General features: G+C 41.2%; 1 protein-coding gene across 2 annotated transcripts in view; it reads right to left on the bottom strand.

The window, feature by feature from the left end:
* mgll (monoglyceride lipase) overlaps nt 1-17,349 on the bottom strand; it is a 31,082-nt gene extending 13,733 nt beyond the window's left edge. Inside the window, exons 1-4 of one of the 2 annotated variants that reach the window (XM_026333561.2) lie at nt 17,053-17,349; nt 14,816-14,951; nt 4,470-4,576; nt 1,938-2,074 (exon numbers count right to left, since the gene is read on the bottom strand). In XM_026333561.2, the coding sequence (XP_026189346.1) occupies nt 1,938-2,074; nt 4,470-4,576; nt 14,816-14,943 (372 nt within the window). In that variant the 5' untranslated portion in view covers nt 14,944-14,951; nt 17,053-17,349. Of the gene's footprint in view, nt 1-1,937; nt 2,075-4,469; nt 4,577-14,815; nt 15,168-17,052 lie in introns of those variants that run through there. The other variant, XM_026333560.1, reaches the window with a different exon arrangement.
* Nucleotides 17,350-18,181: the final 832 nt, after the last annotated feature.

Raw genomic sequence — 18,181 nt, 5'->3', positions numbered from 1 at the left:
ATCTCAGTAGTTTGCTCGATGATCCAACAGACACAAGTTCATTAGAGTACAAATTGATTCAGCCCACAGAAAACTGCCTGCAATCATGTATTGATTTATTGATAAGTTCTCATCACTACTGTTTGTTTTCTGTTAGCTGTACTATGAGTTACTGGGTCACTGACCGCAGCAGGGAGAGGCTGTGTTGACTGCAGCTCTGTGACAGGAAGTAATTAGCTTAGCATAAAGACAGAAAGTCTCCAATGTTGAAAATCCCTTAAAGAGTCACTTAAAAAATGTCAATTTGTGGCTTTAGGAGCAGTTCAGTTTCTTCTGGGTTAGTCTGGCTTTAGCACTGGAGGCTGACAATTTTATTCTAACCACAATACTCAGAAAATCAATGCTGTTGTTCATCAAGAGATAGTTTCAATAAGTGTGATAATTATTGAATAATTATTATATTATTGAATAATGAAGCTTTTTGACCTGTTCAATATTTGAAGATGACACAGTGCAGTTTGGGAATTTTCTAAGTAAAAGACTGAAACAGCTCCAGTGTTTGCACAATAAATAGCTACAGCTAAAACATGGAAACTGGTGAGAATGTAAACTCTGGCACTATGAGAAACTCTGCATAACAACAACTCTGACCTTCAGAAATAAACACAGGGCTGTAAAGGTGCTCATAGGTAGAGGTGAACAGACAGAGAGGGAGACATTGATCTTATGTCTTAAGTCTCTCTCAGAAAATGAAAAAGCTTAGCTGGTCTGAGACTGAAAAATAACCAACAGATATTTAAAGAATTAATACTAATGGTTAATAAATCACTCATTTTTGATGACTATTTAAAATAATGTTCAGCAGCAGCCCTGCATTAACTTCAAACTAAAAGAGAAGAACTATACTGATACTGCAGTGGGCTATGCTTTTGGAAGCCTGGAGTATTCTGTGATTAGATTAGATTGGACGACACTTTATTGATCCCCTGAAACTGACAACAAAGATGAATAACAACATTCATTCACAGACACAAATGTAGATTACATAGATTTCAGGACTTGCTGCATAAAGGGAGAATACTATCTTGTCTTAGTCAACAAGTACAGCTGCTTTGCCCTTGAGCAGGTCCCTGAACCTGTAGCTGCTCTGCTGGACATTTTCCATGAAGAGCTGTTACTGTCAGTGATGAATCTATGCCACTGTGTTAAAGGTAAACAGGAGATTAGTGAGAAGAGCAAAAATTTGTAAACTTTCGCTGAGCTGCTTTCCTCCTAGTGAAAACCACACATTTTCTGTCTGAAATAATCAGTGTACAGACATAATGTATGTGCCACACTCAAGTTAAACCAAATAAAATGGACTTAACAGGAAGGAAAAATAGATTTCAATACATTAGAACTAGAAAAGAGAAGTTCCTGCTTGATAGTGCCAGTGATACTAAAACAGCTTGATCCTATTGCTGATCTCTTTTATAGAGATTTCATTCAGCTCTAAGCACTAAAGCAAACACCATGTACTCTGGTTTTTCATTGCCATCTATTTCAGGACATCACTTCAACACTTCATACTGCAAGAAGGGCATGTGTGGTTCCTTTCAGTGAAATACCACACTGTCACAGAAAACCTCTCCACAATGTTCTGGCCATTTTTCATTCCAGTGCTTGAGCGAGGCTTGCCCTTCAATTTTTTGCAGCTGTTTGTGTGTGTATGTGTGTATGTGTGTATCAAGCACATTATATTAGGAGCTGTGAAATCCACTGAGAGCATATTATGTAATTTCACACCTAACAAAACAAGCAGAGAAACCTGGACAAGCACGAGAGTCGTAATGTCCCCAGAGCTATTGTTTGACATTACAATACAATACAATGTGGTTAAAGCGCAACATCATTAACAGCAAAATACTGTATGGGTTTTTTTTTCCAGGTGACACATCATGCAAAGTGCCCTACTGTACCATGGAGTGGCCCACGATGAAGACGGGTAGGTTGGGGTAGCGGGACTTCATCATGTCAATGTGCTGCAGGGAGTCTCTGATGTAAAGCTGGAAGTCTTTGATGTTCATCCTGTCTCCTTCACTCTGACCATGGCCAACTATGGAGAGACAGAGCTGTGTAAGGAAAGTGGAAGCCTACTGCTTGCAGAATATTTAATAATATAAAAATAATATTTTTTCATGGCTAAAGAAGCTGGAACAACGTTGCTTCTTTTACAAGGTTTACGCAACAAGTGGGGATTATAAGCATTTGACAAACTGGAAAAACAAGGATTAATGGAAGGAGAAATACACACTAGGACAGGGAGGAGCTGAGGGGACAGGAATAAAAAAAAAGGAGAAATAACAATGAGGTGGGAAAAGTGGGGCAGTGGTTAACTCTGTTGCTTCACATCTCGAGCTCGTCTGTTGTGGAATCTGCATGTTCTCCCCATGTCTGTGTGGGTTTTGTCTGCATAGTGCAAAGAAAGGCAGGTTAGGTTGATCTGTAAATTGTCCATAGGTGCGAACATGAGTGTGAATGTCTCTCTCAGTTCACCCTGTGATAAAGTGGTAATCAGGGTGTAGGCCACTTATTCCAGCCCCTCCATGACCCTCTGATTGATTGATTGATTGATAGATTGATAGATTGATAGATTGATAGATTGACAGACAGACAGACAGACAGACAGACAGACAGACAGACAGACAGACAGACAGACAGACAGACAGATAGATAGATAGATAGATAGATAGATAGATAGATAGATAGATAGATAGATAGATAGATAGATAGATAGATAGATAAGATAGATAGATAGATACTTTATTCATCCCCCATGGGGGAAATTCAGGAGGGAGACAAATCTGAATTAGTGTGAGAGGAAGAGGAAAAGGATGGAAAAGGGCAGCAAAGGAAGAGAAAATAGAACAGGATGAGAAGAGGAAGAAGAAGAAAGACAGAAAGTGAAAAGAATACACTAGTTAGCGGAGAGAAAGATAAATAAAGAGTCAAGAGAAAATGGAGGAAAAGCAGGAGTGGAAGGTCAACAAGAAGACGAGAGAAAGAAGAGAAGACAATCTGATTGACAGATGGAAAGGAGGAAAGATATACATATATGTATGTATCTATGCAAACACATACATGTGTTCTCCTCAAGCTTTCTGCAGAAGAGAGAGGTGAGGCCGGTTGCCATGGCGACCGCTGAATCAATAACACCACTGAGCTCCTAAACATTCACAACATGTGCAGCTCACACCTTCTCCTACTCGCTTTGTGAATGTAAATGTGCGATGGAGAACCGCAAACTTCATATCAGTGCACACTCTATCCACCCTCCCTGTGTCAGATCAATGACCCCCCACTCACACACACACACACACACACACACACACACACTCCACTGTATCAGCTTTTCTTATTACACTTGACCAAAGACGCACACACACGTAAACACAGTCAGATGAATCCACACACAAGCTCACTGACATGCAGCATGAACACAGTCTCCACTGCATGACTGTAAGAACTGTGACAGGTTTGTTTTTTCCGATTTAATGCATCTATTAGTAAAATGAATGAGAATAAAAGGCCATCAGTCAATGAAAGTAGACTAATCATTTCCATAATTTTAAAAAACCTAATTATATTTACAAAGAGATGAGCCAATACACTGAAATGAATGCCAATGCATTACTAAAAGGAGAATATTGATTTTACAGAGACATAACATCTTGTAGAATCAGTATTATGGGCAGCAACTAATGATTCTTTTCATTATTATTTGATCTATTACGAGTGAATGGTTTTAAAAGCTGTATTTTTAATGACATAAAAACAACAACATAACAAACAAGCATTACATTTTTCCTCATAATGAGATACTGGGGAAGTTACTCTAATCCCTAGATGTAGGAAAAATGATCTTTGCACAGAGACTTTGCTAGCACTGATCTACTTAAACGTAAAAAGGTCATTATTTTCCTCCAAGGTAATAGGCCACAGCCATAGGCACTGCCATCCCCTAAGCTAACAGTTTGTGTTATACATCTTTGCCCCCTACTGTTTCTCACCAATTCACCCTCTTAGTGAATGTATCAGTGACAATGCTGATATGTTAATATTCATCAGGAAGTAATGTCTACCATGTTTACCATCTTAGTTGAACATGTTACCAGATTAATGTTTGCTAATTATCGCTTAGCTGTGTAACTGGTCTGTTTCTTGCCGGGGTTTAGAACCAGTTCCTCCAGTCCTCCTCCACGTATGCACATAGACACAGAGGCACAGCAGCAGAACAGGGGAGTAACGTAGCACCAAGCCTAATTAATTTTCTCTAACAGGCTTAGCTCACTCAACAATTGCCCAGGCCTGTTATCAGGCAGGGGGATGATGGGTTTTTCTATGCACAAGCTTTTCTGTGTGAACTACTGATGAACATCAGGGCAACCATGAGTGTACTGTAGGTGTGAATGTAAGCATGTGTTACCAACAGTGTAAGGCGCATGACTCACCGTGGTCATGTGCGAACACCAGCAGGGACAGGTCCTTTAGTCTCTGTGCGATCTCGTCATATGGCCCACAATGCTCGCCAGCCCCATGGGCAATAAACACCAGACCACTGAGGGGAGGAGAAAAAATTAAGTGAAGCATTCATAAACACATGCCTAATACGGATGGCCTCCATTTCTTACTCTCTGTCTGTCTCACACACAGACAATCAGATTACAGATGTTTGCATTTTCTGCGTGGGAGTGTCATACTTCCTTGATTTGGTGATAAAGTCCTGCAATCAGTGCAGGACTTTATCACTTGGGTGGGTGAGGAAGCATTAAAGTGGAAACGTAAATAGATGACAAAAATCTGATGATGCCACCGTAATCGGAAAACACTTCATCAGTCCTCGTCATGTGACTAAGTACAGGGTGGAGTCAAATACATATGTGCACCTGTGCATTTTTAATGTTGGTTGTGTTTACATGTGAGAGACGGCGATTAAGACGCAGCATGGTAGAAACAAAGGCAGATGACAATCAGCCAACAAAGACCAAGACTGAGAACAGGACAGCCTGTGTTTTCAGAGATAGCAGCTATCATCCATCTGTCCGTCGATCTGCCTCAGCACACCCCAGCCCGTCCGATTCAGGAGAGGCACTGTCAGAATTTAGTAAAACACAACGTGACCCATAAATACGCAGAAAACAGCCATGACATCCCTGCTCAAGAGCACGTACCAAGGGTCTATGCAGAACTGTGAAAGAGATGTATTTAAATTTAGGAATATATTTAAATATAATTTCTTTGTGCCACCAGAGGGTGTGTCAGTGTTGCCAGTATGCCAATGTTTTGTGAGATGTTAAACTGGAAATGACATTTTCTTTGACTTATAACTGATCGGACCTTGTGGTTGGCCATTTGGAAAGTTTGGTCTTGTCTAATTGTGTTTTAAAGCAGCTCATTGTTTGTAATCACTGATTTGTCAAACACGTTCCTAAAGCTAAAGCTAAAACCGATACCGAACATCAAAAACACCTTCTTATCAAAAAACAGAACCACCAGTAAAAGCGAACAGGATAATCCCTCGTCCATTTAATGTATTAAATCAATTTCATTCAGGTCAGAGATGATGACCGAGAGAACAGAGGTTAAGAAGATGCCATATAAAGCATGACCTTTGGGTTGACCTCAAGTTTTCTCAGAAAGAGATAACTTTTAGTAATTAATGGAGTCTCCACTGGCCCTTAGACAAAGTTTTTGAAGGCTTTAGTTCAGTGCATATTAAAAGGCATAGCCACTCAGAAAGCAGTGCTGAGAGCTTCAATGAGCAGCAGCAGACAATTAGCCCAAATGTATTCAGCCACTGAGAAAAAGGGAAAGGGGTGAGACAGGAAGTGAGAGAGAGAGAGAGAGGTCGGGTGGTGTGTGTGTGTGTGTGTGTGTGTGTGTGTGTGTGTGTTTGAGTGAGGATAAGGAAGAGTAGAATTGCCCTGATTTCTCTCACTGCCTTTCCCATCATTTTAGAAAGCCGTCGCCTCTGGCTAAAACAGTGTGCCGATGCTCAGAGCGAGTGTGTGTGTATATTTCTGTGTGAACCAGTGTATGTGTGTGTGTGTGTGTGTGTGTGTGTGTGTGTGTCAATGAATGTCTTTGTATAGGCATAATGTTCTGCAGCACACAGTCCAAGGGGTGGCAGGGGATTAATGGGGCTAATATGGGTTCATGGTAAAGGCGAGTGTACAGTGAACAACACACTGCATACTCCTCCAAAAACCAGAGTTGGAATGTGACAGCTCTTTGGTCTTTCTTCTTCTCTTTTAATTTTTTCTATCTTTACTTCCTTTTTAAATAAAAAAAAAAACTTAATACCCAAAGGTTTAATCTTAACAGACGTCTGCATTCATTCAGCTACAGGCATCAACAATGTTCATCAACAGTATGTTGGCTCAGCAGAGCAAAGCCCCTTCCCACTTAAAGTGGTCTGGGAAAGCTCAAGAGGATTTTGCTTGGAACAAGTGCTACTTCAACAGGCTTTGACATTATATTACTTTACTTAGACATCAACCTGAACCCTTCCATCACCTCAGCAAGCAAACACACACAACTGTGTGGCCTGTCATAAGGCTCTGCTGTGAAAAAGACAGATGACAGCCCTGTGAGTAGGCTATTGAACATGACAGGTTTGAAAATGTCAAACGTCTTTTCTGGAAACAGAAAATTTACATTTTATTTTCTATGAACACCTACAGCACTTTAAATAACTGCTTCACCTACAGGTCAAAAGCTAAGAGGCTTAATTCTTGTGAGTGACATGTTCACCACTCCCTTCACTCTCATGACTGGTAGGACTTGAAGCTCCGAGACTCAGGTTCTGTCTTAGAGGATCAGCTAAAATCTTGTAGAACAAGTGTTGTATCTTGTGATTAGCTCTGAACGGTCCCAACAAAAGGTGTCCTCTTAAGAGCTATTCACAAGGCTGCTGAACCTGCTGCTGAGGAATTAAAAGAATTCTCTACTGAGGAGAAATGGGGTTGGGCCTGTTAATTAGAAAATACATCATAAAAATAGGATTTAAAGCCTCAGTTGCTGTAGTGTTACTCCTCAACATTGACATAATTAGGCCAATTACCTGCTGTAACTGACTATGAGCAGGTCTAAGTGCTGTAGGAGCTGTGCATTATTATTTGCATAATTATTCTCTAGTTAGATGTATATTGATTTTTTTGTGTGCCATTATTAAGTAGGGAAGTATTTTAATCGGTTTTCTTCTTTTTTCCTCATTATCTCTCCTCACACTTTCATTTATCATGGGAACTGGAGACCCACTTGTCTCCCACACCATTTCAGTTGCTGGAACAACATGGCATGTAACCAACCTTATTAAAACAATTCAAGCCAGACTCTAGTCCTCCCTCTGTCTCTTTTCACAGCTACTCCAAACAATCACACGCCCAAAATAAATCCAAAGCCCTAAGCCTCTAAATACAATGCTCACTGGCTACTCCAAAGTTATTTATGTTCTCAAACTTCCCAACTGTGCTCAAATGTCACATTTCTGCACCTTCGACCGTGACTGTTCCTCACAAGAAGCTAAAAATCTGAGATCAGATCAGAAATCAGAGTCAAAGGTTTCAGCTGTAACCGTAATATGAAACCTCTTTCGTATGATTTCTTGGAAAACATCTGACATGTTAGGAAAGCTCAGTAAAAACAAACACAATTGTTGGGTGGAGTCAAACTAAACATAACACAGATATTAGGACACACCTCTTTTCTGAAAACACAGACGAGTCAGGGATGAACCTTTTCTCAGTATGCGGACATCTCAACAATGAATCCCAATTAGACACGCAGTCACGGCTTAATGAGATCTGTGAATAGAACAGCCATCGATAATAATAGAAGTAACACCTGTGATTCTCCACAATGACAAGTCATAATGATCAGTAATAGGCTAATATCTGTTTCGTTGTACCTGTCAAGGTTCAAAACACCTGTGTGCACAGCAGATACACAACAAACTGAATATCTATCCACTGCTGTCAAAGTAACACTAGTTATAACCCAGAGTCAGAATCAAACTTTCCACTGTTCAGAAGTTTCATTCATTTTATAGGTTACTGAGATTGTGACATCTGTCTGGGGCAACGTGTAAATGCTTTCACACAAATATGTCTTTGGCCTCACCTCAGTATAAGACAGTGTGTTCATGTGCACGGACTGGGCAGGAGCCAGAGGACGAGACAAAACCACTGAACACAACTTAATATTGTGTACATGTGTGTACTTGTTGTTATATGGTTGTGTAATTAAACTGCATCATTGTGTTGTGAGGTCATTTCTCTCCATTCTCACAACCTCAGAGGCCATTTGAGCAACACGACTCGGTTGGTTTTAGGGTTAGAGTTAGAATTAAGGTTGAGGTTATACATTTGGTTGCGATGGCCACACAACACATTCAGTATAGAAATACACAGGCAAAGATTAAAGGAAAAGGGAAAGAAGAGAGGATCAAAGATGAAGAGAGGATCAAAGAAAGAAGTGGGGAAACGCATGTGAAACTATGAAAGGCAGCAGAGAGCTGCAGAAGTAAATGGAGGAAGCTTTTGTTATTTGCTAGTTTGTGTCACCATCCACTTCTGTTCAACTTCCTCTGCTGCTCCAACAGAAGTGAATGTCTTGCAGGCAGGTATGAGACTGAAGTCAGTGGCACAAATACATTGTTTGACTGAACTATGTGAACTATGTGAGCTAATAGGTTTACATGCTGTTTGTGCAAACAGAGGGTAAATTGTTAGCTTTAGGAAACTGTCTCTTTGGAAAGAAACAAAATGATGCACAACCTGTGATGGGAATATCTGATGCACTTAAGATGTGACAGAGAAGAACAATGTGACAGGTGGAGATGAAACTGAGTCTGAAAGTAGGATAGTTTGACAAACTGCTATGGAAACAAAGAACAGGAAGGGGGGAGTCATGTAGAAACTGTGTGAGTGTGTGTCAAGAAAAGTCAGGGAAATGTAGACAGAGACAGACGGACGGGCGGGCGGACGGGCGGGCGGACGGACAGACAGACAGACAGACAGACAGACAGACAGACAGACAGAGAGAGACAGACAGACAGACAGACAGACAGACAGACAGAGAGAGACAGACAGACAGACAGACAGGTACACCAATGAAACAAAAAGGTAAACAGGAGAAACAGGCTACATTGCAGACATTCCAGTGCACAGTCAAAGGATTCAGACTCATTTTTTCACTTTAACTAAAATATACATAGAAAAAAGTACAGACCTCAAGATTTCTATCCAATTTCCATAATATAGCACACAACAAGTTATTGACAGCTCCCTTGTGGTTTAAACCTGCCAGTTTGGAGAGATTTGTATGAAGCTACCCGATACTGCAACAATGCAACACTCCTTTAACACCATGCTGCACACAATCTATGGACAGATATTTCTGCATTTATACCAATAAGCTCAATGGAAAATGCAACTTCTGATGCCACTGCTTCTGTTTGTTCTTCTTGTTATTGTTGGACTCCACACTTTTTAGCCCATTTCTCCTGTGCTGCTTTCTATGTTTGTATAACCCTTCTGCTCTGTTCTTATCTAACAGTCTTTATATTTGATGTACCTCATCACTACCTGCTGTTGCAACATTCACTGTTCCCACAGTCGTCATCATCATTATATTTGATATATGCTAATATTATTAGGATGGAAGCAGAAGTAGAAAATAATAGAGAAAACACATCAGTTACAGTAATTTGTGTAATCCCAGGACCTCTGCTGATCCAGGACTTATAGCCATAATAAACCACTTATGGACCTGAGGCCCAGGGAGAAAACACTCTCCCCGTTTCTAATGTCACTGTGATTCATGTTGTTTTCTCTGATCATTTTTGTGTCTTTTCTGATTTGTCCATAATTCCCAAAGATGCAACTGGACCTACATTTGTCCAGAAAAGACCCATAAATGACAACACCACGACACTGTTTATGGAGATGATTAGGTTTGAAAATACCACTTCCTCTCATGTTGAAGATTTGTTGAATTCATATACTTCAAGTGTCCTAAATGTCCATTGGAACTAATTTCAACATCTAAATGTAATTATGAATTTGCTTTATTCTTTAATGACAAGGTTCCAGGGGATTAAACAAGCAATAAACTGCACAAGACAGATACCAAATCTGCAGCAACACACTTTACACCTGTAAATGACAAAACAGTTGAAGAGACCATCTCCAGCCTGAGTCCATCCACCTGCTGCCTCGATGTTTTACCCACTAGATTTCTGAAATCAGCACTAAGCAGTTTGTTACCACAACTCACTCATTTAGTTAATGAGTCATTACAGTCTGGAACATTTCCAAGGGCCTTGAAACCTGCTGCCATCAAGCATCTCCTGAAGAAGAGCAGTCTTGATGCTACGGTTCTGAACAACTACCGGCCCATATCAAACCTGCCGTTTTTAGGCAAAATCCTTGAAAACGTTGTTTATCAACAACTTACTGACTTTCTCCTGCTAAACAACTGCTTTGATGAGGCAGCTGCAGTACATTCAGAACGCTGCTGCTCGGGTCCTGACTAGAACCAGGAAGTACAACCACATTACTCCTGTTCTCAGATCTCTGCACTGGCTTCCTGTCTCTCAGAGAATAGACTTTAAAACAGCACTGCTTGTGTATAAGTCTCTTCATGGCTCAGCACCACAGTACATCTCTGACATGTTGATGCCATATGAACCATCTCGGACTCTAAGGAACATCAGGGACAGGCCTTCTGCTCGTGCCCAGACTCAGGACTAAACATGGAGAAGCAGCGTTTCAGTTTTATGCAGCTAAGATCTGGAATAGTCTTCCTGATGATGTTAGACAGGCCTCATCTCTGACAATGTTTCAGTCCAAACTAAAAACTTTTCTTTTTAGCGTGGCATATGACAACTGAAGGTATTTAATCTAAAGTGATTCATCTGTTATTTATCTCCTTTAATTTTATTTCAAGTTCATTTTCTACAATTTGCTGTTTCCTGTTTTGATTTTTGCCTATGTACTTTTAACTTGTCTTTTATTTCTGTAAAGCAGTTTGAATTACTGTGTATGAATTGTGCTACATAAATAAACTTGCCTTATCTAATCCATGTCTCAGGTCATGCTAATGTCAAGGCTGTTGCTGGGACTTTTACTGGTGTGGGTGTTATTGCTTACCATTAAAATAATAATAAAATCATCCGGTCTGTTTGACTACAGGCACTGAATATTGAAGACAAGCTGTAATTGTTCTCCTCTGTCTCCTTTTCATGATAATGCACAGTAAATCATCAGTGTTGGCACCTGGAATCTCCTACACAATTAATTTGTTGAAAACACAAGTGTCCCCAACAGGTTACAGACTGTATTACATAGCCAAAATTTCCCCCCAGGCACAAATACAAAGGGAGCCATTATAAAGCGTTTATCTTTGCAAAGTATCCTCCGCTGACAAGTAAAACTGTGGCAGTGAATAGTAGGAAATTAAACAGTCTGATGCCAGAAACAGGGAAAGAAACTGATCCAGACACATCAGCAAAGGCATCGATAGCAGCCTGCGTGACCCATTTCCAGAAACACAGGTGTGCAGTGCATGTATGACAGGTCTCCATGTGGCTCAAAGCTCCGGTTACACATCTACTGGAGGATATGTCAATCATTGTTACTTCCTGGTTCAAGAGAAAGGGATTTTCATTGACCCATGGCCTTCGACTCCACAGGAGACTCACTCACCCAGACATGAAACCTTTCAAATACAGATTGTGCACATTTATGTCAGTTTTGCTGCTTTAGAGTTACAGTGGAGATGAAAACCCAAAACCACAAGCGTTTGACTTTTTTTTCCTGAATGTGTACGTGGCAGATTTATGGTAAGAAGAAAATGTAATTTACTAATTTTAGATTAGTAAAATTCTAGTAACATTTTAGATGCTGTGTCACATGTGTTAAAAAACTCATCTGACAACTGTGGAGAGTGGGTAGCTGTTAGTCTGGAGACTCCATCATGCAGACCACAGAGCAAACTGCTTTTATTGTGAAACATCAGAGCTTGGAGGTGTTTATCAGAGAATGTCTTCAGTGTAGGCCGTATGACAGACAAAAGGCTGCAATGTTGTGTTTCGTGCTCAGCGGTTTTACACTGGTGGCATTCACTGTGTAACTCTGACTATTCATTAGGAGACTTAGACGTCCATGTGTTCACAAGATTTCAATCCAAACCGCAAACGATTAACAGCATATTACGACCAGTAAATCAGTTTTAGGGTGCACTGGTCTAATACTGGCATCACATTACATGTAAGCCCCCTTGTCATTATGGTGTAGGTGAGAGTGTGATTTTATTGAACAGCTTCTGTTTTGTCAGCTTATAAAACCTCAGTCAATCTTTCAGAGCTGTCGGCTCAGCTGAAGGGACTCCCTTAGTCGAGGTTTGACTGGAGAATTTAAGGGGCCTGTGGAAGTCTAAATGCACCTTCCAGTGCTTTTTCACTGTGGTACATATACATCATCTGTGGAACTGCTGAATGGTCGTATTTCGTGGTATACCTCCATGTACTATGACTGCATGCATTTGTATTATGGTCACTGGCAGGCCTCCAGTGAGAAAGCTCTTATATAAGCCTTCCAAAGCTGCAGCTCTAAAACACTTACAACATAGGGGGATCTGCAGCTATTTTAAGCCTGCACTGATACAGATTTATACTTCCAACATACGTCGTTTACAGGAAATAAATTATTTGCATTGGTTGTTGGGTTTATTGGTGTTCTTGGCAGAAAAACTAGGAACTATTTTAGGGCCATGAATGGTATTTTTAAGACTACAAGCTTTAAATATATGAGCAGGTAGGTGCATGAGTAGGTTTATGTTGATGTAGGAGTTGGGCATAGGTCCAGGAAAGAACAGAATAACTCAAGGATGAGAGAATAAAAACACACACACACACACACTCACACACCACAGTAAACTATGAGCCATGCTTTATGGAGCAGTTGCCAAGCAGAGGCAGGGACACAGTGTCACTTAATGAGTCACTGCTGTACTAAGATGTGTGAGCCTTGTGAATGTGTGACCAGCAATATCTGGACTCCAGATGTTTTGTGGGCCTCTCGCACTGCATGTAACTACACTATGTAATCGACTAAGTGTGACATCTGTGTTCAGTTTCATGCGCTGCCGCAACCACGTGTGGAGTCAGACATAGGAAGAAGACCTCCAACAACAAGCTGTGGAAATGATCACTATTAAAGCCATTAAACCGGGCCCATTAATCAGCTAGTTGTGCTGTTCGATTGGTACTTGGCTAAGACACAACAGTGCCATTTACTCTCTTTCACACACCAGAATGTCTGATGAGTCAGGATTCAAGTCTTTTTGCCAGTGAACTATGATGTTATGGATTATAGTTGATAGTATAATCCCAACTACAGTACGAGGAACAATCTCAAAACACAAAGGTTTACGTGTACGAGGACGACAGATGATTTCATAGCCAGCATTTCCTTTAGGATTTTAAAATAAGGGGGTAACTAGTGATGCATATATTTATCTGTGTCCTTGTGTGATTCTCAGTCAAATCTGAAACTAAATCTAAGTGAGACATACTTCGTGCGATGCATGACAGCTGCACAAGTGTTAACATCTTGAAGGGCTGAATGAGTAACTGCTCCTCTGTTTTTGTTTATGATTTTCTTTTAAATGGGGTCATGACTGAGTATTAAGTCACTCCGGCATCTGGTAGATGCAACTATAAGCAGATTATGATAATCATAATGTTTTTAACAAGCTTGGGTCACTTAATGAGGGAACGGCTAAATTGTATCGTCTCTTTTTGACCCTGCAGGTTTTTTGGGTTGCATTTGATTTTTTTTAAAAAAAAGACAGACCATAAATTTAACCTGAATGATGATCAGCTGCCTTTACGTAAGGATGATGTGTTGAAATATGCACTGATCTAGGCCAAACTCCTACATATGCATTTATTACTGTTGGGTTACTGAGTTACAGCTCTTAGTCAACAAAGCAGGCAGTCGGTGTTATACTCGGCCACATGTGCAACTATCAAAAGGAAATAAATGTTTAAAAAAACATTTAGTTGTGTGGATTTTACTGTGTATATTGGTGGTAGATGCTGATTGAAAAGTGGTTTGACCAATCACGCAGCTGATATGACTCTTGGGCATCCATTTGAAAATGAAACCTCAATAAAAAGACATGAACTCAAAAGAGCGCGGTTTGACCATATGGGGATAAATGCAGTAAACTGAAAGTAAACAAAAAACACATGCAGGGGATTTAGGGGGAAAAAAAACAAATACAGAAGCAAGAAAACACAAACAATGAAAAAGCTGCAAATACCACAGAATGCAAATGTTTAGAAATGTTTCCAGGGGACATTACTGACAAACTGATGAACACAGGTGTGTGATGAGTTTACTGACCTGAATGGGGGTGCTGGAAAATGAGCTTTAAAAAGTACAGTGTTTTCTTAAGCTGTTGTGCATCGAGCTCCTAGGACACTACAGGTACACAGGTTGGTTTCATGCTTTCAGAGATTCAATTTCACCGCTGAGGCTGTGACTGTGTTTTTATTACAGCCGGATCCTGCACTGCACACACACGTGTAAGTATTAACACAGGGACCCTATAGGAAAAGTTGAAGTCCTCATGTGACAGCCATGTGAACTGGATTATTTTTGCACCAACAGCACAGCACAACTCAGATGCTGGGTCCAGATTACTGTACACACACACACACACACACACACACACACACACATAGAAGGACAGAAACAGCAAAACTGAGACCGGTTTCTCCACTGACCTTGGCGGGCCGGTGGGCTCCCAGTAGCGGCAGAACAGGTGCAGTCCGTCGGCGTTGACGATGTGCTGCAGGTCGGTGTAGGGGATTCCTTGCGGGCTCCGCCGCGGACTGGCTCCCGGCTCGGGCATGGAGGGGTCTGCAACAGAGACACGCAGCAGCGATAACAACACATCGGTGCCGTAGAGGTAGCAGCTGAAGCCAGCGACGAGTAGGCAGGTGGCGGCGGTCACGGTGTTCATTGTTTATTTGTTGTTGTTGTTTTTTGTTTGTTTATTTTGGAGCGAGTTTTAGCTGCGCTATAGCGGAGATGACAAGGTTTGCAGGTTGGAGCCAAAGCTGGATGTAATCCTGAGCTGCGCTCACACGCACACGCACACGGACGCACACGGACGCACACAGTTTTTTTTTACACGCGATGTTGTCAGAGCGACTGCAACGACCGGTGTTACGTCATGAGACCACATGCTCCTCTCTCTCTCTCTCTCTCTCTCTCTCTCTCTCTCTCTCTCTCTCTCTCTCTCTCTCTCTCATTAGAGCTATCGGGGCTATAAAACTAGGGCTGTAAAAATTCACCGTGTAAGAAAATTAAAATCAAATAAAGATGATGGCCCAGCAAATTAGAATAAAAGCCTATGCAATAAAATGAGATAGGACAAGGGATACAGTAAAAAGCAGAAATCTATATTTTTTATCTAATAATTGTACTGCATCTTTCATCTGAATGTTTAATTGCAATATCATACTGGCCATACACCCGAAAGCAGCGACACTCTGGTAAAAACTAACACAGTCGCCCTGCAGTGAATCCTCCCTTCATGAAACTGTTCGGGATTTGCAGTTTTTGTTGTTGTTTGTGTTAGAGAGTTGTTGACTCAACCTTAGGATTGTTTTAGAGGCTGTGGTGCCGCTGAACTCTAGCAATAGAAATACACTGACTGGTGTTTCTATTATTTTGTCCACCCATGCGTCAGTCAGGTCAGGCCAAACGGGACATTATCGCCTTCATGAAAGTAAAACCTCTGCTCTCACCCACTGATCCAACACTCACCGCCAGTGTTTCCAGATGTTTGCTTTTTTTTCCCTCTGCCAAACATGGCAAAACTATAACTATAACTAAAATAATACACGCAAATAATAATAACAACAATAATAAAAAGGATCTGATGTACTTCTTATATCCACCACAGTGATACTCCCCCTCTCTCCTTTCCCACATCTCATATGAAACTTCTCCGGAATCCGGTCCGGCTGGATGTGGTAAATCCTCCGTACATAGTGTTACTGCATTGTTACAATGGAGAGGACAACATGGGTGATGTCAGTCAGGCCACAGGTAACAGATCAGTCCTGGTGTGATCGGATTGTCGCCGTTCAGGTTCAGTGACCTGACAGCCTGTGAGGTCGCATCATGCATCAAATACTAAAGGCTCTTATGGAAAAGGATCATTTACAAGCGGAGTCAATTATATGCATGTCTGCACTATGGAGAAGAACACGGGCCATAACTGATGTGATGTCTATGAGTTTCAGTCATCAGGGTTTAGACTATGTAAACCAACACCGCTTTAGCAAACCCGGACATCAAAATACTGTTGCCCTGGATTTTGACCGATTTTTACGCGCCAAGGTCCCATTTCTTTTGCAGCCCATTCTGTAATGGGGAAATATATCTCATTGAGCTGATGCGGTTACAACACAGCACACGAGAAACTCCTTAATAACAGTGAATCACACATCATGTGGAAATCATTGAGTACACACATGGATGCTGCATTAGTGGAACCTGTTCCCATGACGTGTGTGCGCAAAACCTCCTTTTTGTTTCAGTCTCTTCTGCAATCAGACACTTCCACCTTCACGCACAGGGACGCCACATAACTGGGAACCACACTGGAGCCCAGTGTGCAAATGGCTGCAATGCATGGAGCTGAAATACAGATGACATTATAGCCTCCTGACGAGTCGACTCTTTTGGTTGCCGACGTCGATGCCAGATACGCGCTATAGCATCAATATTAAGATCTTCGCGTTTGATATGAAAACGATGAATGGTGAAATCCAGTGAAGATGCTACATGTGCAGAACTACAAGTTACAGCCAACTGGGTCAAACCAGAAGCTAAACACTGGAAATTATGGAGTGTGTGTAGTCAGGTCCCGCAGACGCATCGCAGCCTACACGTCCCCACATGTAGAATCATAAGAACATTTGTGTGAATTCGTGGAAATTGAACCGACCTGCGCAGGAAGCCTCTGCAGGGAACTTTCAGCTTCTTCTTGGACTCTCCGCTCTCTCCGATGCTCTACTCGCCACCGGCCAAGAGAAGAATGCAGTCCTCTCCGCGTCGGAAGAAACTAAATGAGTATTCACACACACACAGAGAGAGACAGACACACACACACACACACACACACACACCCTCTCTCTCTTCCTCTTTCTCTCTCCCTGACACCAGCTACACATTAATCATTCTCATATGCAGACATGCAGACTCGACCGTTATGTTTCTCTCTTCATGTAAAAATCAGTCTAAATAGTTCACATCGTTTTCAGTGTTTGTTATTGGTGTCATGAGTAAAAATCTGCCCCTCTCTCTCTCTCTCTCTCTCTCTCCTTATTTACTGTAAGGCTCTCGCCTAACAACGCCTCCAAACTAACTGACATGTCATTGTCTTCCAAAATGACTCATGTTTTCTGTTCTAGTCTAGTTGGTGGCACAGAAAACAGCCATGACAAAAATGATTTACATCACTGTTTTGGATCTGCTTCCTTAAATCATTTATGGTTAAGCAGCTTTACTTTTTTGCCACTTGGGGCAACAGACCAACATGTAACCGACCTTCCCCAGCAAACTGCCCTCACACACAGAGCAAAGACAGGGGGTAATTCTATGTATTCAAAAACAGGATGAAATGGATTCAGCAAATTTCTCAGACCTCAGGGAAACATGCTACGGTGATTAAAACTGAGTGTAAACAGAACAGATGCTGAGAACGTCTTGAACTAGCAAATATTTGCCTCTTTGCACATTCAGCAAACACATTAGCATTAATCTGGAGTCATGTTTCCTGTCAGCAGACCATTACAAGTCTGATATTTACTTTCCTCTTAGTTCTGCTTTACCCAAAAAAATGCTAAAAGCGTGGTCATTTGATAAAAGTACTGATAAATGCAGCTTTAAGTTCATCTTGCTTCTGATAGGCCCAGAGCACGGCTAACATGATGTCAAACCACTTATGAACTATAAAGTTAAACATATCCCCAGTTCTGTTTTATAAACCTCAGTCATTGTGGAACTGGGCTCATGTCCAAACCCACACTAAACATATATGGTTGTAGAAAGGCCCTTAAACATGTGTATATATT

This window comes from Mastacembelus armatus, chromosome 7 (genome assembly GCF_900324485.2).
Source record: "Mastacembelus armatus chromosome 7, fMasArm1.2, whole genome shotgun sequence".
Taxonomy (NCBI): Eukaryota; Metazoa; Chordata; class Actinopteri; order Synbranchiformes; family Mastacembelidae; genus Mastacembelus; species Mastacembelus armatus.
This window is presented reverse-complemented; position numbering and strand designations above follow the sequence as displayed.